This window comes from Chelonoidis abingdonii, chromosome 3 (genome assembly GCF_003597395.2).
Source record: "Chelonoidis abingdonii isolate Lonesome George chromosome 3, CheloAbing_2.0, whole genome shotgun sequence".
Taxonomy (NCBI): domain Eukaryota; kingdom Metazoa; phylum Chordata; order Testudines; family Testudinidae; genus Chelonoidis; species Chelonoidis abingdonii.
This window is the reverse complement of record NC_133771.1, coordinates 146,759,721-146,785,632: the sequence shown is the minus strand read 5'-3', so window position 1 is coordinate 146,785,632 and position 25,912 is coordinate 146,759,721. Positions and strand designations below refer to the sequence as shown.

General features: G+C 43.0%; 1 protein-coding gene across 1 annotated transcript; it reads right to left on the bottom strand.

Moving 5' to 3' along the window:
* Nucleotides 1-602: 602 nt before the first annotated feature.
* DESI2 (desumoylating isopeptidase 2) lies at nucleotides 603-24,804 on the bottom strand. Its single transcript, XM_032801074.2, has 5 exons — nucleotides 24,553-24,804; nucleotides 8,959-9,031; nucleotides 7,625-7,718; nucleotides 6,571-6,712; nucleotides 603-4,489 (listed from the first exon to the last, which is right to left on the bottom strand). The coding sequence occupies exons 1-5, from the start codon at nucleotides 24,715-24,717 to the stop codon at nucleotides 4,259-4,261; spliced, it is 705 nt and encodes a 234-aa protein (XP_032656965.2). The 5' UTR covers nucleotides 24,718-24,804; the 3' UTR covers nucleotides 603-4,258.
* Nucleotides 24,805-25,912: the final 1,108 nt, after the last annotated feature.

Here is a 25,912-nt window from a genome sequence, read left to right as displayed (position 1 = left end):
CACTGTTCAAGCTGTCTCCTCTTGGTCTAACCTCCTTGATCATACTCCAGGCGGAAGCAGACTCCCACTGACAGCCAAATCTTATCCCCTCAATGGGCAAGACTGCACACATACGACTCAAAAAAATATTACAGAAAATTCCCACAGTCACTAGTGGCTTTATTGTGGTATTTGCTGTATTTTCTATTCTTGCAGGAAATCCTATAGATATCACAGTAATATTATAGCAGCTTTAAAAAAAATAAACTTGCCTACTTGTGGTTGCATAGAAGCAACATTTAAGTTCATTTCAGTTTGATATATTACAGCTTCAGAAGTTATTTTCTATCCAGTTAGGACCACTATCTGAACTGGTAATCGCTCCAACTGGAATGAACTTTAAATGCACCCACTGTACTAAATCATAAGTAGTCTAGAATATCAGGGCCCATATAACTAAAAAAAAAAAAAAAAAAAAAAAATCAGATGTGTTTCTTACCCATTGAGTAAAATACTCTTCTCCTGCAAGTTGTCAGAAAGTGATGAGCTAATACAGCAGTACTGATAAGACAAAATATCAACCAAAAATATTTGGAAAATGGTAAGAATACTATAAACAGTAATTTTTATAAAAGTATTTTTAATAAATTGAAGACTAAGTTTAACATGATAGACAGCTTCTTGACATGTCAAGGTAACAAAAGTCAAATCTCTGAATATTTTATACAAATACTATGAATTACAGTAAACTTGAATTCAAGTTTACAAAAATCTGAAGATTCAACAACTGGTAACCACCTTCCAAGAGTGAAATTTTTCACACATCAACTGTGATTAGAGTTGCACTGCAAGTTTTAAAGAAAACCAACCGCATTTTTATCAAATTATTTTGAAGTTATTGTTGTGCACTGACAGTACATTGGATATTTTTGGCTCACTGAACAAAAATGGCATCTTAAATAAAAGTGATTTTTTGTAATTAAAGATACAGATACAGCATGTATCAAAAGTACTATCTTACAGAAAATTAAAAAAAAACCCCAAACCAGAAAGTAAACAGCTTAGAACCCTGATGTGATGAATTATTTTTCTACCCGTTTTATGATGGAAAGACTCCAGGTGTCCAGCACTCTCAGCCTTTTGGAGTGCTCTATTCCTAGTACACAGTGTGATCATTAGTTGACTAAAAGTGTAATTCCCTGCTTGACAGTAATGCTGGTGAAAGGTAACTTGCACTATTGCTAACAAATAAGAGCAACCATTGGCAGGGTGGTTTTTTAGGCATCAAGTGGAGACTGAGTTTAGAGCACATGACCATCACTTTACGATGCAATACGGAATAGACATCAGGGTTCAGATGTCAATTTTTTCCCCACAGGATTTAACAAGTGGATGGCTTGAAATAAACAGTCAAACATATGACGGTATCTTTATCTGTACAATTACCAATAACATGAGCATATTTTTGTAACAAACTTTCCAACCAGTCTGCTTTATAAAAAATATTAAGTTTTACTTCAATAAAAACTGTGCTGTGTATCTGTACTTTGTTTCTTGCATTGTACATGCTGCAGTTGTCACTTTATGAAAGTATAGAGATTTGTGGCAGCACTCTGGGTGTATTAGAAGCCTAAAAATCTGATGTTGGTACATAAAATTTAGGTAGCAATGAAAACCAGTTATATTTCTTTCAAAAAAGAGAAAAAAAACTATAATACATGCTAGATCTGAAAAAAACAAAACAAAACACAAAACAAAAACCAACCAATAGCCTCAACCCTGAGCTGAAAACAAGAACCTGTCTTGCCAAGAGATAGCACATTACCACCTCAGCTCTAGATCTGAGGCAGAAACCACCAATTTCCTACTGTCTTAGCTGTATGTAGTGCTTTATTTACTTCAATTATCCTTACTTGACTAGAGACCACCCTATTCACTTTCACTAGAGAAAGGAAAACTGACCTCAATTCAGAATTAAACATGAAAATAGATCAACATGGAAAGTCAACTTTTATGTCTTCTGAAGTCTAAATAATCATACTCTGACTAGTCACCAAAGGAAATTGCTGTCACAGTAGATTTGTCAGTCGCCTCGAACAATGACTTGTTACTGAGGGGGAGACAGAGAGAGACAGTGTAAAATATGTAACAAAAAACTACTTTTAAATGAGATTATGGTACATCATGTTTTCTCTAGAAATAGCTTATGTGATTTCTACAGATTGATTTTTTCAGAACTGAACACAATGTTTTTACAAGCTATTTTATCTGGCCTCTCTTTTGATGGTATTAACACACAATTACCTCAAACAGGAACCCAATATAAATTAAAGTTTGCAAACTTTTTCCATAGGGCCCAATCTAACTCCTGCTGAAGCCAGTAGCAGCAATTCCACTGCCATCAACAGGAACTGGACTGAGTCCTCCTGGAAGTTATAAATAGAATGATGTAGCCTAATCTGCACTTTTGAAAGGTTAAGTGGAACTACTTGCCTAAAATTTATATTTGTAACCTAAAGTATGGTTCCGTCCCCCCACCTGCAGGTTCAGCTATTAACAAAAACAAAGTCAGCATTTTCGTTTAGCTTATTGAAACAAGTCCTTACTCTAACATAAGTTAGATTTAGCAAATCTAGTAATGCCCTGGGGGTGGGAGAAAAACCATAAAAGTTGTTTAGTAATGCAGATCTCTGTGTGAACCAATCCGTTTATAAATGGTGTTCAGTTTTGGGGTTTTTTTGCTGTTCACTGAAAGTTCCTTAAGGCAGCAAAATCTAATAAAAAACAAACAGTCTCACTCCCATCTTTTGCTACTGTATTTCTATATACAATGCAGAACCTCACTGATTTATACTAATGACTGGGGGAACCACTGCAAGTTTCAAATTAACTTTCAAAATGCAGTAAGTGAACAATAAAAAGAATAAGGCATTTCATAATGTATTCTGATCACTAATTATAAGTTAGCTTTAATTATAATCCATGAGCTACTAGCAAGAGTGTCATTTTCTAAAATAATTAAGTATTACATCTGCCAATTTGAGACGTAAGTAATAACACATGCAGATTAGTGGAGCTCTGCTGTGTGTATATGTAGGTGTATGTAATCTTCAAGTTTCTTATCTTCTATGCATATGACCAGAAAGTTAATGCCACAGATGGAGATAATGAATAAAATCAACTTCTCCCTATCACTTGTGTATGGACATATGAGAATCTAGCAGGTAATAATTCATATTTTGTTTTCATGAGTTAGGAATGGTTACAGAACTCAAATGAAGCAATCATAAGTAGGGGAAGTATGGCCATTTCCATCCCATCCATGTGCTATGTATTACACTGCTCAATGTTACATGAAGCATACAAACCAATTCAAATTCTAATCCTATTGTTTCACATTTTAAATGAAATAAACTAGACAGTGTGACCTGATGTGTGACAGTTTGAACTGGTGATACTCAAAATGATTCTACATCTCTACTCCAGCAGAATTTAAAATGAGGAGGAATATTGGGCAACTTTTAAAAATAAGAAATGTAATTACTGTATGATTGAAATATGATGCTACGGATCAGATGCATAAACACAATGCGGATTGTAATTACATATAAATTCTCCCCTTATATGTGCAAAACTCCACACTTTAGTTAATGTGGAGGTCATACTTCTAGTAACAGTTTGTTACACACTAAACCAATCTCCCCACATCCTAGAATCTACCCTCTTATATCAACCACTCTAAGTGTACAGTACCCTGTTCACATATACAGTACTTAGCCATTTCTGCTCTATAGATCTCTGGCAACTGTCAGAAGTTAAGGAAGTTTACCTGCCTAATTCATGAAGACACTGGGCAAAATTTATCACTGGTATGACTCCACTGCCCTTTTGAGTTACACAAGGAATAAACTGAGCTCAGAGTTTCTCTTCTTTCATGGTGGCAGGAGTCCTACAGGACTTGTAAACAGCAGTACACAATACTGTAAACAAATAACTTCAGTTCTGTCCTATACAAGATCTGTTATAAAAATCCAAGTTCACAGAACAGGTGAAAGTGAAAAGAGTGGCTTCACACAAATATCTTCCCCTTTCTCCCAGTGATTCTTTTCACTATATTTATAATCCTGAGCTGAAATAACTGGTCTTGGGGGTGGAGAGAGCCATTTTTCATACAAAAGAATTGCTCAAAATTCAGCTCTCTAGGTTTTGAGTAAGGAAGCCAATTGCTGGAGATATTAAACTGAAGTGTTTAGAACTATTTATTACTTTGGAGAGAGATTTATAGTTTGGTGTGGCGCCCAGTTCTAGATCCCGATGCAGAGTTTGACAGGGAAGCTGCTGCACCATCCTCTGCTTCCTCCAGCTCATCCTGTAGTTCCTGGCTGACACTAGATTGAAGGGCTGCAGGAGTAAGCCATTCCTTCGGTAGGCAGCTCTGGAGAAATGGTATACAAGAGCTGAAATAGGCGAGGCGATTCACCCAACGTGGAATCTCTTTCCCACATAGAATCTAAAAAGAAAGAGGGGATTAGTGTTTGCCTTATAGTTAGATCACTAAAGTAGACGGATCGCTGTATAAAAAAAAAATGAATTTCAAGTCCCAACTACAGCATCCTAAAGGCTTATATCAAAAACGTCAATGAGTCAGTCACACACACACACCCTCCCAAGGAAGTGGTCTTGGTAGGAAGATCAAGAAGAACATTCCTGTGGATGCTGTTGATGCCCATGTCACTTCAAAAGTCAGCTCTTAAATGAGAAGCATTAATCGGTCTAATCTGGCAAAAATACCCAATCATCTTTTCAGAAATCTCATACAAAAAGCACTGGAATGATATCAGAGTTTAGTGGAAGTTTTATATCTGTAGAGAATTCCTCAGAAGTAAGGCAGAAGATTAAGAAAAAGCTCACTGTTCATATAGATTTTTCTATAAAACTAAAAGAAATTAAAGCCACCAATGAAAGTCACAAAAGAAAGCTCTCAAGAGACAGAAAACATCAAAGCTATATTTGTATACTTAACTTTAACTCTGCCCAGCTGCATATATTTATTATGATCGTTTTCAGTGACATGATCATACAGGACCAATGTCTCATTCAGTGAATAAGCTAAATGCTGCCCAGTAAATTATTCATATGTGCAGTGTTTAAGTTTATCAAACAGAAGACGTCAGCTGCTCAGCATACTGTCCGATGTTATTTTCCTTATGAAGGTTCAGTAAAAATAAGCATTTTTAATATAAAAAGTTAACTATACTAAATTTTTATCCTCACTATATAATGGGAGGAGCGCTGTCTCAGTGACACCACACTGTCCAATTTTGGTTTCACTTACTCCAGTGCAAATTTGGAATAAGTTAATTGCTATCAGGAGTTCTACCTTGATTTTCATCATTATAACTGAACAGCATTAGTCTTAATTAATTAGTCCTGCTTTTCATTACATACCCCTGTTTTATTAACTGCCCACTGTAGGGGGTACAGCACAAGTTTTGTGATCATGTAATTGAAGACTATGAATGAAATCCTTGTCCCACTGAAGTCAGTTGCAAAACACCTACTGGCTTCACGGAGGCCAGGACTGTACTCCACACATGCACAAGCAGACATAGTTAAGACTGCATGTACACTCATAACTGACATTTGACACTTCCCACTTGCATTTTGTAACTGGGACACTTTTTACTGTAGATTTTATTAAGTTTCCTTTTAAAAAAAGTAATAAATTCCATGAGGGTTTATATAGGAAACTATTCCTCTTTTTGGGGTACTTTGATCAGCAGTAAAATAATTAAGCATTAAAATGCAAGCCTCAGCAGAACGTAGCACAGAAAACTAAGTGATTGAAACAAGTAATTCCGAGGTAAGATTCCATGAACAGTGTTAACTCTGATCCTTTATCTCTGTTCAGTGAAAATCAGGAGTATCTCCACTGAAGTGGATTTATACTCACATAGCACCTGTTTAGGGTGAGGGGAGGATCTGGTTCATAGAGGATAAAAGTGGAGTTTGACCTATAAGCGGCTGAGGAGACAGTATTAGATTTAAGGTGATTTTGTGGAACTTCAAATATTTTGTTATTTCATTTCTAATATGAAACACACACCATCACATTTCTGATAAGCTTGATGTATTTTCAAACGTAACAGTTGCATGTTTGAGGATTTGCTGTTGCAATTCACTTAAGAGTCATCCATCCTATTTTCAGCAATGACCTCAAGACTCCTAAGCCATTTCAAACTTACACCAACACCCATGAGGGGTGAAAACATTATCTAAAGTTGTATCTGACTTGGGAATGTAGTTTCTTTGGGGTAGTGACTGGGTCTTGTTTTCATAATGAGAGAAAAACATTGCTAGCATTCAAATAAGGTTAATTTATTGAGCTCTGTTGGCACTAAAGTCTTGGATTTTGGACATAAGCATAATCATTATGCCTGAAATAAGGGAGATATTTACCTAAAAGTGTTAGAAAAATAAAATGGCAAATAAAAGGTATACACAATCTACATGACAGGAAGAAAATACTGATGCTGTCCAACCATTCAGAAAGCAGTGTTGCAGAAAGGTATAAAGCCCATATTTGTTTACCTCTGATAAAGCTGAAGAAAAATGATTACAGTTTTTGTGCATTAAGTGATAGGCATTTCCTTTAAATTCTTTTCCAAGCTCTTCTACAATTTTTTCTATGTCATCTTCCATGAAGTCAGTACTGCCTAGAACTACAGCTTCTCTAAAAACAAGGAGAGATAATAGGGTGACAATGCTTCCAAACTTAAGACACAAGACAAACTACTATTCTCCCACTGCTCTGTGGGTGATGTGGTAGCACATCCGAGTTGTGTGTGGTTACCCTTCTATTCCCTTTTACTTTCTTCCTCCCATGCCCCACTCTTAACGTCCTCCATACAGAAGGTCTCCCCTTCTCCAACAGAAGTCCTCTCATTAAGCTAAGCAGAATTATAATCTTTGAGAATTGGCTCTTTTTTTTTTTTTGGAACGGATACAATTTCTGTTTCCCAGATCTTTTAAAAAGGCAGCTAGCACACAGCAGGTGAGCAGTAGATGAGAGCCAGCTGCTGGAGGTAGTGTCAGGGAAACATTAACAGTACTGTGGGAATAGAGATGAGAGGTGGGAAGCCTCTCAATGTTTCAGATTCCAAGGCCAGAAAGGACCACTGATCATCTCATCTGACCTCCTGTTAACACAGGCCATACAACTTCCCCAAAATAAGTCATAGAGCATATCTTTTAGAAAAGCATTCAAACTTGATTTAAAAATGGAGTGATGAAGAAACTACAACGACAATTGGCAACACCTTATTCAAAGGAAAAGGATTTCATGACATCTTATATTTACTACATAAGTACAATATTTAACAATAAGTTTATACAATGGGTATTTTGAGAGGATGAAAGAATACTTAATTTTGAACAATAGGGGTGCACAAGTAGGAGATGCAAGGCATTGAAAATGTTGTTGTTGCAAAGTAACTCCCCCCAACTTCCTTTCATGACCTGCTTGCAGAGAAATTCTATCCGCCCTGGGTGATCAGATTAGACTGTTACAAAAACTCAGGAATTAATGCAACAAAGCAAAGTTTTAGTTTTCACACTTTTGACTAAAATAAAATACCTTCCTTACTTAAATTTAAATGTTTCTCCTAGTTCAGCAGCATTTCCCGGGGAGATTTCAAATATTCCAGAAAAAGGATAAGGATGACCACCATAAGCAAATTCTGAAAGAGAATTCAGCAAGTTTAATACAGCCTGCACAAAGAAATAATAAAATAATAATCAGATGTGTAGCTCAGATTACTGAATGACCTTCATTTACTGGTCAATTTCTTCATAAAGATCTTAAACTGAAAAAAATCAAATAAGGTGCTTGCAAGAGAAATAAATGCAGAGATCTATTAATGAATAGTTAAGGTTACCAATTTTAACTAAGAAAAAGAATCAAAATTCAAATATTTTCACATTAAATTTGCACAGTGTATTCTATGACACTGCCAGTGTAATATTTACATCCCAATCCCACCAACACTTGCATACATATTTAACTTCAAGCATGTGCATAAATATTTGGAGGACTGGCACCTGAAATTACTTATGCCTTAATATATACAAGAGACAAAGCAAATGTAATTTGTCAGTTACCATTACTGTACCAAGGTTGGTGTTTGAATCTCTTGATTTATGGATTTAAATTCTTTACTTTAATATTACTATATTAAATTTCCTTTTCTTTAACTAGAAGAAAAGCAAGATAAAGTACAAAGATCTGAAGTCTGTGTTTCATATCTGCTGGCATAGACACAGAGTTAAAAGGAATATATCACATAGCACACTAAGTGAAACTCCATTATCTTTCACAAGAAACTTCTTTCTGTCTCTGCAGAATAAAGAAAATGCTATACAGTACACACAACACAAGAGACTTTACATTACGCTCTCAGGGACGCTAAACGGTAACCTCATGCTCCCTTCCTCTCCCCCAAACTCACAACACACCCTTATCTTATGGTTAACCATGATCAGAAGACATTTTTAAAGACGTGCTTTGTCTACAAGAGATGAGAGTCCTGTTTAAAAAAACCATATTAGTTAACCCTTTTAAAAATACAATCTATTGGCCTAGTCTATTCATGGCCTGTTACACTGAAGAATTGTTATCTTATTCAGGAAAGAAATACATGATAGGACTGTATTAACATTAATCACAATTAAGAGTTCTAAACCCAAATTAAATACCACTATAATTAGTTTGCTCAGATATACTTATTTTGAACAGTTGCACAGCTACATGGAAGCATGTGAGTGGATAGCCAGACAACTGGTGTTCGAGGTTTGTTGCAGGGAGAGAACAAAATATGAAACAAGATATGGGAACCAGACAATACTTCTGCCCCATTGGTGGCATACATGAAAGATGGTTTGGGGTATAGATAAAATTTAAAGTTTCCTGAATGTACATACCTCTGCCATACACCTCTATTCCTGAATGGAATACTCCAATTCCAAGGGAGGAAGTGTATTCGTTCATCCAATACTAAAAAAGAAAAAAAGTTCAAATGGACTTTCCAGTACAAATAATTTATACTTGGGCACAAAATTGATCTGAATTATCTGCCCTGAATACCAAAGCACAAGAGCTGAATGTTCAGTGAAACTATGTAATCATTCTTTGGAAAGTCAACTACAGAACACACTATTAAAATTCACAGCCATGAATTTGACTAATTCCATTAAGTTCTACTCTAAAAATGACATTTGTGAGCAATCAAAATCTCAAGATCTAAATTGTTTCTCTTGCCACTGTGTTGCACATAGATTAAACCTCTCAGATGGAATGTGCTAGAAGCAGGTAAAGTTTTTATACAAGTTGGCATGTATTAGCATGGTCATGATTTTTGATTTCTTGTTAAGGAAAAGCAAAAGTAGGATTGTGCTGGTTTCTACAGTCAAGACAAACTGGTCTCAATTGTTATTTATAGTGATATCTGCACTTTTTTTTTTTTTTTTGGCTCAGGGCAAGATAAAATTAACAAAACAGCACTTCTGGCCACAAGTAAGCTGAAATGTTGCACTCACCAAAAGCCACAGCAGTAAGCAACCATATTTGTGTACAAATAATTTTTTTTTAAAATGGTCAACCCTGTAAAATTTGCTATGACATCTGAGTCAAGCAGGTCCAAGTATCAATAGCAAAACAAGATTTTGCAAACAGTTCAATTAACATTTCTGGTAATGTCCAGGCCAAAACAGAATTCATCTCATTCTCTCATAGCTGTGGTAACAGGAGTAAAAACTAACAAAAAACCATAGCAAAATAAAACATACGATCAAACAAGCAGCTCTAATGTTCAAGAGGGTGACTTTACAGTTATTTTTTTGTGATGCAACCGTGAACTGTGGTTTAAAATTGCAAACATAACGAAAACCATCACACAGAACGACTTTCATCCATATTCTAGTACAAGACAGTGGCAGACAAAAATAGGATCAGATTGCAAGGCTTCAACATCACCCTCTGCAAAACAGGTAGGCAGTATGACCTCATTATGGCCGCATCCTAGATGCCTGACAGACATCCTATTCAATTGTGCAGACTTCACCTATAGTACCTTAAAATTTATAAATACGTTGAGTGTTTTGAACAACAATTATTGAGCAATCATAATTGCAGAATTGTGAGCAGTTTTACAAAAACTGCATAAAGCAAGTTGGTAATTCGATTACTCTACCTCCAGTCGTACTGAAATTCTTATATTTCCATATATACTTCCAGTAAGATAGAATTAGTTTTCCCCAGAAATAGTAATTATGCATAATTACTACTTATCTGTACGTGCCATTAAAAGCTTGGTCACATTTTCTGCCTGAACAAGATTCCTTTTAACTCCCACAAAGAAGAGTAAATGAGATGTGGGGGACTGCAAAATACTGTAAAGCTGTTGGCAGCCTGTGTTAAATAATTTGTATACAATCCTTTCAAAGTACCGAAAATATGGGGTGAAAAATGGACAAAGACTGGTCAGAGTGTCCTTGTAAGTTCTAGAATCCCAAAACAATCCAATATAAATAATTCCTCATCTCCATTATGAGCCTGGTTCGTTTTCACATTCAGTGAAGCGTATTTGGTCACAGTAAAAATATAATTGCTGTAAAAAAGGATTATTGTATTCTAACACACCTAGGCTGATTTATATTAAACTTAGCAGGGGTTAAAATTCAATATTTTTGTACCAACAGCTCTATTAAAGAATTCTTTTACTAGATGCACATTAGTTGAAGTTGCCACTGGGATAAGGGAAAAATTATAGACATTACATCACAAAACAATACTATAGTTACATTTCTGTAGCTATTTTCTAAAAAGTTTCCATCAATACTAGAACTGTAAATTTACTCATTTAAGTCTTAACTGGCAGAAAAAGAAAGAGAATGTTACTTTGGACACAAAACAATATGCAAAGTTTTAGGAGTCTTTTGCTTTTTCATTACAATTGCAGAAAAGGTTAAGACTACTCCTGAGGGCATTCTGCGCCAAAAAATTTAGAATACTCTGTGCAGAATTTAAAAATTTTGCAAATTTTATTTGTCAAATAAATGTGGAGGCTCCAGCATGACATTGGGGAACACAGGCCTCTGGCTGCACAGAGGTGGGAGATCGCTGTGCAGCTCCCCCAAGGACATGGCGGTGAGGCTGCACCCAACCCTGACACAGAGCAAGGACTGTGACTGCCCCAGACACACCCCAGGACCCTGCCCAGTGCACCAGGTGTGGGCAGCTCACTGGGGGATCCAGGTATGGGGGGAGGGGCTGGGTGTGGGGAGGGGATCCGGGTGGCTTGTCAGGGTGGTCCAGGTGCATGGGGAGCAGAGCTCATCGGGGGAAGGGAGCTCGGTGGAAGTGTCTGAGTATGAAAGGGTCTGGATGCATGGCGCTTGTGTGAATTGGGGAGCAGCTCCCTGTAGAGGCATCTCTCCCTCTACAGCTGAGGAGTGATGAGTGCAGGAAGCAGGGGGAAGAGTTTGCAGAGAGTTTCCTGCAGTTGAGGGAGAAATCTGGGGGTGGTCTGACCCAGCCGCAGACGCTGTGTGAGGGAGGAGAAAGTCCCATCCTTCCCAGCCCAGTCAGGACTAGCAGCTAAGCCTGACACAGGGTAGGAGCCACCAGCCGGGTCTTCCCCAGTCCCGCCCCCTGCCCCACACAGTGATTTACGTCTGATGGCTGCCCTGGGCACCCAAAACATACTGCTGGGGAAGGTCACATGACCACTCATGGCTTCCCTTTGCTTCCCCTCAGAAACTCATTTTTCTGCAGGGAAGCGAAGAAATCTGCATGGAACACAAATTCTGTACATGTGCAGAATTCCCCCAGGAGTAACAGATATCTATAACATTTAGTCTTATGTACATGGGCCTTTAGATAGCCTTTTTTTAAAAAAGGGAGGTTACTCTCCAGGTGCAGTAACTGGAGTTCAAGATGCGTCCCCCTGCAGGTGCTCCACTTCAGGAGCGCATATACCTTGTGCCTTTGATTGGAGATTTTTGGTAGCAGTACCCATTCAGCCTGCACATGTGCCCTACATATCCTTGTGCCCCATACTGAGGTTATAGAGGGCTGACTGCCCTTGGTTCTTTCTCTACCACAAAACCATGTAGAGAAAACTAAAGGAGAGGATAGTGGAGCACTCACATGGACACAGACCTTGAAGAACTCCAGCTACCACACAAGGCGAGTAACCTCTCCTTCAAGTAGCATCCTTGTTGGTGACTTCCTAGTAGCAACCCCTTATGGAGGTGGGAGCATCAGGGAGGAAAAAAAAATAAAAAGTTCATCATAGAACAACAAGTGTGTTGCTTACTGCAGTATCTCATCTTGCAGCATGAACCAAAGCATAATAGGTAGAAAAAAATATATGCACTGAGCACCATACTGCAGTCTTGCAACAGATACATAATCTAGGGGGTCTTCCTGAATAGCTTTGTTCTGTCCAAGTAAAAGGCTAATGCTCTCTTAACATCCATTATATGGAAAGCAGACTTCTGTTTAGACTGTTTTGTCTTAGAAAAGAAAAACTGGTTTATGAGAAACGGAGAAGAAAGCTTCGGTAAAAATTCTGGATGCGGCCATGACATCGCCTCCTTGGAGAACACAGTAAATGGAAAGTCTGCCCTTGAGCCCTCATCTCCCCAACCCCTTGGGCAGAAGTGATGGTCTTTCTCATAGACAGATGTAGCACTGAGTACATAGCTAGTGGCTTAAAAGGGCTGTTTCATGAGATTGGGATCTCAACCTTCTACTTAATGTGGGGTAGGGGCTCTAATCTACAGAAAGATTCAGAAGTCTTTCAGGAATCTCACTGATCAGATGAAGCAAGTATTGAGAAACTTTCTACTAGCACGAGCAGAGATGTTTTTGCCACTAAAATTAACCTTGATGGAACTCACAGAAAGGCCTAACATCTTCAATATCAAACAGGTAATCCAAGACTGTAGAAAGAGATGATTGAACAGATCAAAGATGTCACCAGTTATACCAGAGAAACCTTCATAAGTGGAGAACGTAAGTGTATCTTGTAGATTCTTTTCTGCTATTTAAATGTACATTCTGTACTCCTGATGAACAAGGCCTCCTCTATTCTTGAGAGCTATTGAGGAAACATGCTTGTAGGTGCAGAACATTCAGACTGGGAGCCAGCATCTGACCTGCATTCTGAGACAGTCAAAGATTAGTCAGGAGCCACCACAGAGGGTGATAGGCGAGTTTGATGTAAGGAACCTAAACTTGTCTTGGCCAACCTGATACAATCAAAATTACATTGGCTTGGTCCTGCTTGATTTTGATGAGGATCTTTAAAAGGAGTTGGAGGATGTGCACAAGAGACTCTTTGTCCATGTAATGAGGAAAGCATCTCTTAGAGATTGGGGATCGAATCCCCCTCTAGAACAGAATTTCCTGCACTTCATGTTGGCTGCCATAGCAAAGAGGCTGACTTCTGGAAATCCCCAAGGTAGGATTATTTTGTTGAGGACTTGAGAGTCCAACTCCCATTCATAATTTACAGAGAAATGTCTGCTAAGATCATCTGCCATGATATTTTGTATACCCAGGAGGTAAGAAGCTGAGATGACTATCTGGTTGGCTATGCACCAGTTTCAAAGCTGTAATACAGGAGTCTGCAACCTTTCAGAAGTGGTGTGCCGAGTCTTCAATTTATTCACTCTAATTTAAGGTTTCGCGCGCCGTAATACATTTTAACCTTTTTAGAAGGCCTCTTTCTATAAGTCTAATATATAACTAAACTATTGTTGTATGTCAAGTAAATAAGTTTCCAAAATATTTAAGAAGCTTCATTTAAAATTAAATTAAAATGCAGAGCCCCTGGACCAGCGGCCAGGACATAGGCAGTGTGAGTGCCACTGAAAATCAGCTCGTGTGCCGCGTTCGGCACGAATGCCATAGATTGCCTACCGCTGCTGTAATGCTCCAGTGCAGATCAAGGGCAAAAAACACACTCTGCCCTGATGGTTGATAGAATGCATGCAAACTGTGCTGTCTGTCATTATCTTGATGGACTTGTTTTTGAGTAAGAGAAGAAAGTGAAGGAAAGCATTTCTGACCTGTCTTAACTCCATTAGACTGATGGTCGGAACAGGAGCAATGCTTGCATGTTTGTCTTGGACTGTGTGAGGACCTAAATGTGCTCTCAATCCCAAGAAGGAAGCATCTGATGTTAATATGACTGTAGTGGGATTCTGGTTGAATGAAACTCTTGCACAAACCTTGCAAGGATTTTTCCACCAGATGAATGACTGAAGGACCCAGCTGGGTATAAACACCTGTTTGTTCAGATTTAATGTACCTCTTTCACACACACACACACACACACACAGTCCTGAGCCGCTTAAGATGCATCCTGGTGTTGTATCACAAAAATGTGTCCCAGCAATTGCAGACATGTCCTTGCTGGAACTTGAGGACTGAGCTAAGCTCTGCCCGTTATTGAACCAAGAAACACTCCTATGAAGAGTATTTGCAGTGCAGGGGGTCAAGACTGATTTCTTGAGATTTGTAGATCTACACTTAGAAATGACGATGTTGTTATTTGAACTGCTAACCACACCTCCTGATGAGAACAACCTTTGAGGAGCCAATCAAGGTAGGACAGACTCATTCCTAGATGACACAGGTACGCATCTACAACTGTTATGAGTTGAGAACACCCTTGGTGCAGAAGACAAGCTAAAAGATATGACCTGCTTGATTGTGATCAAGTATATAATCATTTCAGCTGCTAGGGATACCTTCCTGCAATTCAGATGTCTGACATGCTTGTTCAATCGGCTTCCAACGTTTTGTTTATCTTGGGTATCAGAAAGTGTGCTGAATAGAGCCCTTTTCCCCTGTGTTGAAGCAAAAGGGTTCTGTGGTTGCTAGACTTAAGAGCAATGAGATCTCTTGCATCAGCAAATGATTGTGAGGGGGTCCCTGAAGAGGGATGGGGAAGTGGGGGAGGGGCAGGATGGAGGTAAACTGGATAATATAAACCTGATGCTCATAGCTTCCAATACTCATTTGTTCAATGTTATATAGTCTCCCATGCTCAATGGAATAGAGAAAGAGGTGGTGCTCAAATTGTGGACAAAGGGGTAGCGTCATGCAGCTGAGCAACTGGTTATTGGGTGGACTCTTTGACTGAGCATCAGAATTGGCATTTGGATAATGCTGATGGCTGGAATGACATGGTTGAGGTAGCTGTATAGTTTTGTTTTTTTTCTTTTTTTTTTTAAATATAAAAGAAAATCTCCATGTCTGAGCCAGTGGTTCCATTAGTCTACAGAAGGCAGGAAATTGAGCAGGATGTGATCTTTACACTCAGGCCTGATAAATTTTCTCTTATTTCTCTAAAGATCTACATGTTACCCTAACAAACTCTAGGGTATGTAGCGAGGTGGTTACCCAGTCCTGCCTTGCAGGGCTTGAAACAGCCCAGGAGAGGGCTGTGGCTGGGGCAAGAAGCCTGGGCTAATTGGGGAAAGTAGGCTCAGCTGGGGCCATGCCCCAAGCAGGCCCAGCTGCTCCCTATAAGAGGCTGTGAGCCAGAAGCTCAGTAAGTTTCCCTCTGCTTGGAGAGGGAGAAGGGCCTGGCTGCAGGGACCTAAGCAAGACACTAGATTGGAAGCAGGGCTGGGGAAGAGCCAGGGGTGCTGGGAGCTCCGGCCTGGAAAGCCCCAGGTTGTAGGCCTGACTATAGGCGGAATAGGTGCAGGGTTGCAACGGGGCAGCCCATGGGTAGGCAGAGGCAGCAGGTCCGAACCCCTTTGCCCAGTGGTCCCCAACCTTTTTGGCTGGCACCTGCCAGCCAAAGGACCACTGCGGCGGCGGAACACCCGCCGCAATGCCACCAAAATTCGTCAGCATTTCGGCAGCGATGCCTCTCGATGACATTGCTTGCTGTCGACAAGCGGCGACAGTGACAGGCGTCCCCACCGAAATTAGGGAGTGACGCCCCTCGATGACGATGCTTGTTGACGACAAGCGACGTCATCGAGAGGTGTCCCTGCCGAAATGCCGCTGCGGCATTTCGGCGGGTGCTTTCCTGGGGGCCAGGACGCGGGCGCATTAAGATGCCCCCACAGGCACCGCATTGGGGACTCCAGCCTTTGCCTGTGATGAGTGGCTTATACTGCAGTCTGCCCCAGTGAACAATGGCTAGATGGAGACTGGGCAGTAGCCAAGACTGAGGTAAAGTGGGGATACTGGGTAGGGGTTCCCCTGGGATGAGGAGACCCAGAACTGTGGGGGTACTGCCAGGGGGCAGCACCCAGTTAAAGGGGCACTGGGGTCCTGGAAGAGACACGGGGGGCCAGCAGTGGAGGTGAGATACTGGCCTGAAAGAGGGCACTCCGGAGGCTGGATGCTAATTCCCAAGGACAACTAGAAGGAGGTGCTGCCAGGTGAGTCTGCCCAAGCTTACAGTATGAAGAAAGTAATCTGCAAAAAGCTTGTGGCCCTCAAAAGGTAAATCTTCCATGGGTACTCCCCATGGAACACCTGACAACTGAAGACAGGAAGATCACTTCATTACTAGGAATTTACCTTCGTTTATTATGGTGCTAAACTGTTCTTAGTGTTCCTGTTGCAAAAGGTCAATAAAACCATTAAAAGCTTCTCATAATTCAGGTAGTCTTATTTTGACATCAGCACCTGGCAATCAGCTATCCTGAACTGTAATGTTGCTGAAGAGTAGCTTTTACAACCAGAAAGGTCCAGACATTTCTCGTACTCAAAAAGCCACCCCATATATTGAGAATGTTCCTTGCCCCTTTCATTGATTGCATCCACATGAAGGGAATTTGGTGCTGGATCAGAAAACAAAAATTTAGAATGCCTGACTGGGATGTAGTATTGTTTATTGGCCCGCTTGCATGTAGGGTGGGGCTGTCACCGGAGTTTGCCGGATGGTGTTGGATGGCTCAAGAAGGGCTTCGTTAATTGACAGCACCATCTGTTCTGAAACAGAAACGTGCAATATGTCCAGGAGCTTGTGATAGGATTCCTAGACTTCCTCTAGGGGAGTCTGCAGTGTGTCAGCAACCTACTTCATCAAGTCCTGTAACTGCTGAAAGTCATCAGCTACTGATTGTGATGGTGGCATTACTGCCTTGTCAGGTGAGGATAAAGGTATATGTGTAAGGGGTGAGGGTGGGGGTAAATCTTCTTGCCTCCTGCTCTTCAAAGGTCAACTCTGTTGACTCAGAATGGAGGGGAAGAGGTGGATGGTACCAGAGAATGTGTCTCTTCTGGGACTGAGTAGGCACCTCTCAAAATAACTGGTGGTACATTGCCCATCAGTCATAGTAAGGCCAATGAGGAGGACCATGAGGCATGGTGGGGAGTACCCAGTGTTGGTTATCCCAAGTGCTGACAAGCAGAATACCAGACCCCTGCCTTTGTTTTTTGTGCATCAGGAAAGATCGCCTGGAATAAACTGGAGAGCCTTGAATGGAAAGTTCTGAGTCTGAATGCTCCTTCACCTACTGTACAACCCCTCCTCGTGGATAGTAGAAATCGGGGAAGAGGTAAGTCTCGCAAAAACATGAGCAGTCACTGACCCAGCAGACCTCAATGCCGAGAGGCGTCCAGAGGTTACAAGGAGGGGAGACTCAGGCTCATTCAGTACCATCAGGTCTTCCGGATACCAAAACACCTGTGGTGCCAGGAACACAACAGAATTTGGTACAGGCACCGATGATGTTCTTGATACCATTGTGCAAGGCACTGGCAGCAGTAGCTAGGGGGACTGTGGATTCCATTGAAGCTGTTCCCTTGGTAACAGTAGTCTTTGGTACCAAGCTTTTTATTTCTGAGGTCCAGGACTTACTTTGGGTACCATGAAGCAGTCTAAGACTTTAATTATGTGGAGCCTCACTAGCACACTGCTTGTGGCTGGAGGTCTCCGGTGACTGAATCTTCTTTGAGGAGAACTTTCTGTTCTGTTCCTCTTATCGCACTCCTTAATCTTTGAGTGGGAACATCGGTACCACCGGCATGGTTATCTGTACCTCTCTCATGGAGAGCATCGGAGACCAGGACCTCAATGCTTTCTTCACCGGGGAGGGTCTCGGTAACTATGATGTTGATGGGGCACTGAAAGAAGAGGAAGGTCTCTATACCCGGGTCCGAAGTTGGTCTTAAGGCTTGCTCCCTCATTAAGAGCCTATTCTTTATTTCACTATCCTTACAGGGTCTTCCCTTGAGAAGGGCAGATCTTGCAATTGCTGGGGACAGGAGAGTGCAGTGGGGCAGCTGCCCCACTCGGGCGTGGAAGGGGTTTAAAGCAAGCCAGAGAGGCTGCGCAGAGCCCCAGCCAATCCTGGAAGGGCTTATTGGAAGCCAAATCAAGTGGAGGCTTGAAGGCTGCTAATCAGGGCCAGGCTGGGCCCTATAAGAAGGCTGCAGGGCAGAGAGGAGCTGAGTCTCTCCCTGGAGGGCAAAGGAAATAAAACTGGCTTTTAGAGAAGCACCTAAGACAGAGCAGTGCTGGGAAGGGTCAGCAGAGGTTGGGAGAGCTCTAGGTTGACTACTGCCAGACTAGGGCCCTGACACAAAGGGGCAGAGAACTTGCTGGAGCTACAGGGAAGTGGCCCAGGGAGGTAGGCAGTAGAGGAGAGTTGGAGGAGGGCAGTAAGTGGCTGCTGCTAGAGGGTCCCTGGGTTGGGGCCCAGAACAGTGGGCAAGCCTGGACTCCTCTTCTTCCCCCCCAACCCCCCCCCAAAAAAATACACCGCCACCACACACCTGCCAGTGATGAGAGTGACTAAGCCAGACTGCAGTTTTTCCTTGGAGGAAGGGACTAGATTGAGGACTGCAGTGAGCCACTGAGGCAAGGGATAGAACCGGAAGTTGCCAGTCCACTGGAGAGGGAGAAAGAGCCAGCAGAGCAGGCACAGTTGGAGGGCAGTGCCAAGAAACAGATGCTGCGGTCCAGGAGTGACGTGGGTCCAACTGTGAGGATGGTGGAGACCAAGAGAGTAACAGTGGTTGAGACATCTCTAGTGAAGGCACGCTGGTGTGGCGAGTCTGCCACATTATAGAAAGATTTCCCAAAAAACATGTGCACTAGGAATGCCTGTCACTGACAGGGATAGAGTCTCAACAGGAGAGGCATCCTTTAAACTCCAGGGAGCCCAGCATCTTAAATTTGGAGACCCCCCCCACCCCCAGGGGGAAAAAAAAACCCAACGCCCAAAAAACTAGAGAATTCTTTTCCTAAAAAGAAACAGGGACAACCATTCCAATAACTATAAGGCACTAAACCTACTACAAATAAAGAACTAATTATTAATATAAAAGAGCAAACCGGCACACATTAAACACCATCTCTGACTGAAGGCTGCTAAGTAGGAACTGAGGGCGATTCGTCCACGCAGCCCTATTTAGCCTCGATAAGGGGAATACGGATATACAGGACATATGAGCATGCTGAACGGGCACTACCAAAAATATACGATCAAAGGCACAAGGTGGAGCACCTACAGAGACACTACTTGAAGAAGAGGGAGGTTTTTTTTTTTTTTTTTTTTTAGAAGCACAAATGTGAGCTCAGCACTTATTTATTGTGCTCTACCTAAATTACTTCAAAAACCAGTTTCCACTCACATACAAAAGCTACAATGCCTTTGGTTTTATCTAGGCAAGGATAAAATTCTCTTTGATCACTGGGTCAGGACCAGTAAACGGAAAACATTTGTATTTGTCCAATAAAAAAAGTTCCTAGGCTTAGCAAGTTTGACATTCAGACCTAAAAATTACTCATCATTTCAATTACTATCTTGCTTTTTCCTCCACTTCACTGACATGGAATTTAGCAGCACTAGAATTGGAGATTAATGCTTGATACTATTTGAAAGCTGGAATTCCAAGCTTTCAGAAAATATGTTCCAAAGCCTAGCTCTAGTGATTTGAGTTAACTACTAAGATCACGTTGGAATTGAAGTGGACTGCGGGGGGGAGAGAACAAACAAGTTAATCCAAAGGATGGATAAATATTATGATATAGTGTCTTGCAACCTGCTAAGTAAAGGAAGTACCTAATTTTAAAAAGGTATATTTGCCTCTCTGTGTATCAGTGTCTTTTGGTAATAGTCCAAGAATTAAATCAGCAACTATCAGTCAAATAGTCCATCCTGCACAGCAAATGCTAATACAAGATTACAGTAAAAGTCAACTAGGCCTAAGGATTGGATACTTATTCCATTAATGGACCAACACTATTGTTTGCTATTCTGTATTGCACAATGGAGAACACTGGTCACTGAAATACTTAATACTTAAATATGCTGAGGCATATTGGGCTAGCACTGGTTTGAGAATATTCTGTATATTTCATGAATGTTTTAGTGAATGTGTATGCACCTGTAAGAGTGCAACATTTCCCAACTTACATCAGACTAGCTTAAAAATAGCAGGAAAGTAATTTTCCGTGTGATGTCCCTTTATCAAGGAAAGGAATATTGGGCCAAAAGGTTCTGTGGTAGCTAGGAGGGCAACAAGTGTATAAAGGAGAATTAGGAAAATGGGATAACTGATAAAGTGCATGTGTCTCATCACACTTAGAGAAGAAATTGAGGAGGGAGGCATAGATTCAGCTTCCCCTACCCCCAAAAGATGCTATGGGAATACCAACTTGTGACAAAAGAATGAGGGGCTTTATGCCAGGAACCACAGGAGAAACCAAGCTCTGACCAGATAACTGACAGTGCCTAATTATAGAAATGAACTGTGAGGGATGAACAGCAGCAGTCTGAAGAACTCACCCCATGAATGAAGGAAAACTCAGATTCTAAGATCAGAAGGGACAATCATGATCATCTACTCTGACCTCCTGCACATTGCAGGCCACAGAACCTCACCTAGCCACTTCTGTAATAGACTTCTAACCTCTGGCTGTGTTACTGAAGTGCTGCTGATGGAGACAGCTGTAATAAGTATATGCTTGGGACAATAGTTATACCACCCTGGGCTATGACAAAGTGGTGTCAGTAAGCGGCCCAGGGAAACAGATAGACAAGGGGAGAGAAGGAGGACAGCGAGGCTGGTGCCAGAGGGTCCCTGTGCCAGGACCCAGAGTAGAGGGCGGGCCTGGGTCCTCCCCTTTCCCCCTTGCAACACACCCAGCCACTGGCCGTAGGGAGTGGCCATTATACTAAGCCAGATCCCTGACAAGAGGGATTGGACTCAAAGGGCGTGGTTGGACATGGTGACTGGGTGTAGGACTGCTGATCACCAACCCCCGCAAGGGGGTGCAGATGGACTGAGGGGCACTATGGGAGGGCAGTGGCCTCAAAGAGGACATCGCCGAACAGGGAACAACATGGGTCCAGAGACGCCAACAGAGGGCAAGAGGACGGACGGGATACCAGGAGGGGGCACTCCACTGGACGGAGCTAATTCCCGGAGTCACCAGCAGGAGGCACCAGGTGATGAGTCCCCAACCCATCACAGGACCCTTCATCCGTAGAGCAAAACAAACAAACCACAAGTGCACTTTAAACCAATACGGCACTTACTGTTAGGGAAAAGTCTATCCAAAATATATTTTCTAGCTAGTTTTATTTAACCACGCCTGCTATTCCACTATAAAAGATTATAGGATAATGCAGAGATTCTCAAGCTGTGGTCTGTGGCAAGCTGGCTGGTGCTCGTTCTCATTTCTAGCTGGAAACTGCCTTAAATCCAAATAAAACACACTTTGATTTTCTCATATTACTTATCCATGTCTCCTGGTTCTTATACCACTTGATTCCATAGCATCTGAGTACCTTCCAGTAAAACATTAAGAAATTTAGCAATTGCTGTAGATGTCAAATAGAAATGACAGAATTCCAAAAGAAAGGGGAGAGTTGTCTCCATGGGGCTGCGAAGGGGATGGAAGTGGTTCATAAATCATGCTCTCTTAAGTTATGGTCACACCATGAAACAGTTTGGGAACTCCTGGTCTAAAGAAATAAATGGGTATGATACTGAAAGAGTATTACGCACTTCTGATCCTCCAGAAATAGCAAAAAAGTCTTGCATATTATGGTAGATTGAAAAGGAATGCTCGATTTAGCTTTCAAAAACAGCAGAGTAAAGAAACAACTTACTGCCCCTAAGTTAGAAAAGACAGCTTGACAGGTGAATTTATTTATTCTCTTAGTACTTTGTTAAATTTTTAATGAATAGCTACTTAGTGAAGTACAGCAGCTCCATCACCATGAAGTCTAAGAAAAATAAGGAAATATACAAAAGGATTTAAAAATAATACTAAATTTTGGCACAAATAATCCAGGAAATTCAAAACGTGAGTCTACAAGAACCAGAACCAACTGCTCACCAATTCAGCATCCCTTTTAAGAGAAAATAAACCTCACAGAATAATCATCCTCTCTCTAAATCAGGGGTCGGCAACCTTTCAGAAGTGGTGTGCCAAGTCTTCATTTATTTACACTGATTTAAGGTTTCGTGTGCCAGTAATATATTTTCACGTCCTTAGAAGGTCTCTTTCTATAAGTCTATAATATATAGCTAAACTATTGTTGTGTGTAAAATAAATAAGGTTTTTAAAATGTTTAAGAAGCTTCATTTAAAATTAAATAAAATGCAGAGCCCCCCAGACCAATGGCCAGGACCCAGGCACTGTGAGTGCCACTGAAAATCAGCTTGCGTGCCGCCTTCAGCACACGTGCCATAGGTTGCCTATCCCTGCTCTAAATAAAGAAATCAAAAGAGATGCAGGGCAAAAGAATGAATCAAAGTCAGACAGCTTCAGAGGTTTAAGTCACCCTAAAAGTTAGAACATTAAGCCTTATCTAGTCCAATGATCCCAAATGCATACTTCAGAAAATGTGGCAACTGACTCTTTACCAGGCCAATCTTTATTTGGGAAAGACAGGCTTACTCTCCTGGGTAAAACAAAACAAGAACATCCAGTGTACTAAGAGCGGCCACAAACATCAAATATCAGAGGAGTAGTCACGTTAGTCTGTATCCACAAAAAACAGTGAGACACATCTTAAAGATTAACAGATGTATTTGGGCATAAGCTTTTGTGGGTAAAAAAACAATTCTTCAGATGCTGTTAGTTCAGATGTTCATTGTTTTCCCAAATATCAAGACTACTTTCTGTGGATCAGCAGCAACAAAACTGTGGTTTTCTCCTGGTTAGAGCCCTATATAAAGAAATTTAAACTTGATGCAAGCTTTCAACTAACTGAAAGCTCAGCTTTCACTCTAAGGGGTTATCTACACTACCCGCTGGATTGACACGCAGTAATCAATCCAGCAAGGATCTCGTATAGATGTGATAAATCGACCGCTGAGCGCTCTCCCGTTGACTCTAGTACTCCACCAGAACAAGGAGAGCAAGCAGAGTTGATGGGAGAGCGCTTAGTGGTCGACTTACTGCAGTGAAGACACCATGGTAAGTAGATTTAAGGCCTTGGCTACACTAGAAATTTCAAAGTGCTGCCGGGACAGCGCTGCGGGAGCGCTGCTGTGGCAGCGCTTTGAAGTGTGAGTGTGGTCAGAGCGGCAGTGCTGGGAGAGAACTCTCCCAGTGCTGCACGTAAACCACATCCTTTACGGGTGTAGCGTGCAGCGCTGGGAGCTGTGCTCCCAGCGCTGCCGCCCTGATACACTGATGCTTTACAGCGCTGCATCTTGCAGCGCTCAGGGGGGTGTTTTTTCACACCCCTGAGCGTGAAAGTTGCAGCGCTGTAAAGTGCCAATGTAGCCAAGCCCTAAGTATGTCAACTTAAGCTACACTATTCACATAGCTGAAGCTGCATATCCTAGACCAACCCCATGTGGTAGTATGGTCAAGCCTTCAGAAAGCTTCCACTGTCCCTCATCACGTGGAGCTCCTCTGATGTTTAGTCAAAAGTTCTCTCTCACCTTATCCAGAACTAGACTCATTAGAGTCTCATCATTTCATCAGGTTTCAAAGCCACATAATTATAAAGTACAGATTTGTCTGCTTTGCTCTGAAGTCGTTCTCACTTTTCAATTTCTGTCTTTGATCATTTTGTTTCTTTTCCCCATCCTTTTCATTTTAATCATTTCTCCTCGTTTGTTCTTTTGGTAAATCAAGGGGAGTCTAAATCCCAAATTAATACTATGTTCTTCACTACATCGCTAGGAGGGCAAAGTTTTACGTCAGATATGACCACAAGCCGCCCTTGTTACTGCTAACAGATGGTGTCCTCTCTCCTAAGGCTCCTGCATTCAGCCAACAGCGAAGCCTATCGCCCTCCGCCCGACTCTCTCTCACCTGTTGATGCCCCGGCGAGCCCCTCCTGCCCCGCACAGTTAAGCCCCCAACACACCAGCGCGGCCCCAGCGCCCTGCTAGCAGGGACGCACCCTCCGCCCAGCCCGGCTAACGTGGGGACCCGACCGCTGAGTGGCGCTGCTCCAGCCCCGCTGCGCTTGCTGGGAGCCGAGTCCCGGGGACACGAGCAGCGGGATCCCGGGGCTGGGGACGCCGCCCGGGGCACGACGCGGCCGGCCCGCACTCACCATGTCGTACACGTTGAGGATCACCAGCTGGTTCGCCATCCTCCCGCCGCCGCGCCGCGCGCTGGGGCCTGTCAGGCCGGCGGCCGACGGGGCGCCCGGAGCTTCGGCGGGCGGGACCCCCGGGGGGCGCCTCCTCCGCGTCCTGCCTGTTGCTGCAGGCACCATGGAGCCGCTGCCGCGGGGGGACGGGGCCTCGCCCCCGGGAGAGACGCTCGCCCCTCGGCAGGCAGATGGGAGAAGCCGGGACTCAGGGCTGCGACCGGGGCGGGGCTCAGCTACGTCACCACCTCCCGCTCAGGCCCCACCCCGGCTTCTTAGGCAGGGGCAGGGCGGCGCGGAGATCCGCCCCCGCGCGGCCTGGGCGTGCCTCCAGCGGGGACAAAATGGAGCCGCTCGAGTCCGCCCTCAGCCTCAGCCGAGCCTAGAGGCCACGTCCCGGCATGCAGCGCGACAGGGAAACTACAGGTCCCAGCATGCCACACAGCGCGCGCGCGCGGGGCCCTAGTCGGGTTCGAACCCAGCCCTGGTCGCTGCCCAGAGGCGACGCCCTGGGGGTGGTCACAGCAGGAGAGGCAGATATACCTGAGCTGCAGTTAGCAGGGGCTGCTAGCCAAAGTTTTATTTTAAGCTCTGTAGGGCACATAGGTGGCAAGTTTGTAGGAATTTTGGTGGTGCCCAGAACCTGCCCCCAACTCCGTCCCCCCAAACTCCGCCCCCGCCTACCTAAGGCTCTGGGAGGGGGTTTGCGGGGGGGGGAGGTCTGGGGTGCAGATCCTGGGCTGGGGATTAGGGTGCAGGCTTTGGGATGGAGTTTGGGTGCAGGCTCTGGGCTGGGGGTGGGGGCATAGGAAGGGGTGAGAGGTGCAGGCTGTGGGAGGCAGTTTGGGGGTGGGAAGGGGTATGTGAGAAGGGGGGGTGCACCTGCTGGGAGGGAGTTTGGGGATAGGAGGGAGTGCAGGGGTGAGGGCTGTGGGGCTAAGGATGAGGGATTCATGATGCAGGAGAGGGCTCAGGGCTGAGGATTAGGGTGCGGGGGGATGAGGGCTCTGGCTGGTGCTGAGTTCATGATGTAGGAGGGGGCTCAGGGCAGAGAGTTTGGGTGTGGGGTGAGGGCTGAGGATGAGGGGTTCATGATGCAGGAGGGGGCTCAGGGCTAGGGCAGAGGGTTGGGGTGAGGGCTGAGGATGAGGGGTTCATGCTGAGGGGGGGCTCAGGGCTGGAGCAGAGGATCAGGGTGCAGAGGGATGAGGGTTGGGGCTGAGGATGAGGGGTTCATGCTGTGGGGGGGCTCAGGGCTGGAGCTGAGGATTAGGGTGCAGGCAGATGAGGGCTCTGGCTGGGGATGAGGGTTTGGGGTGTT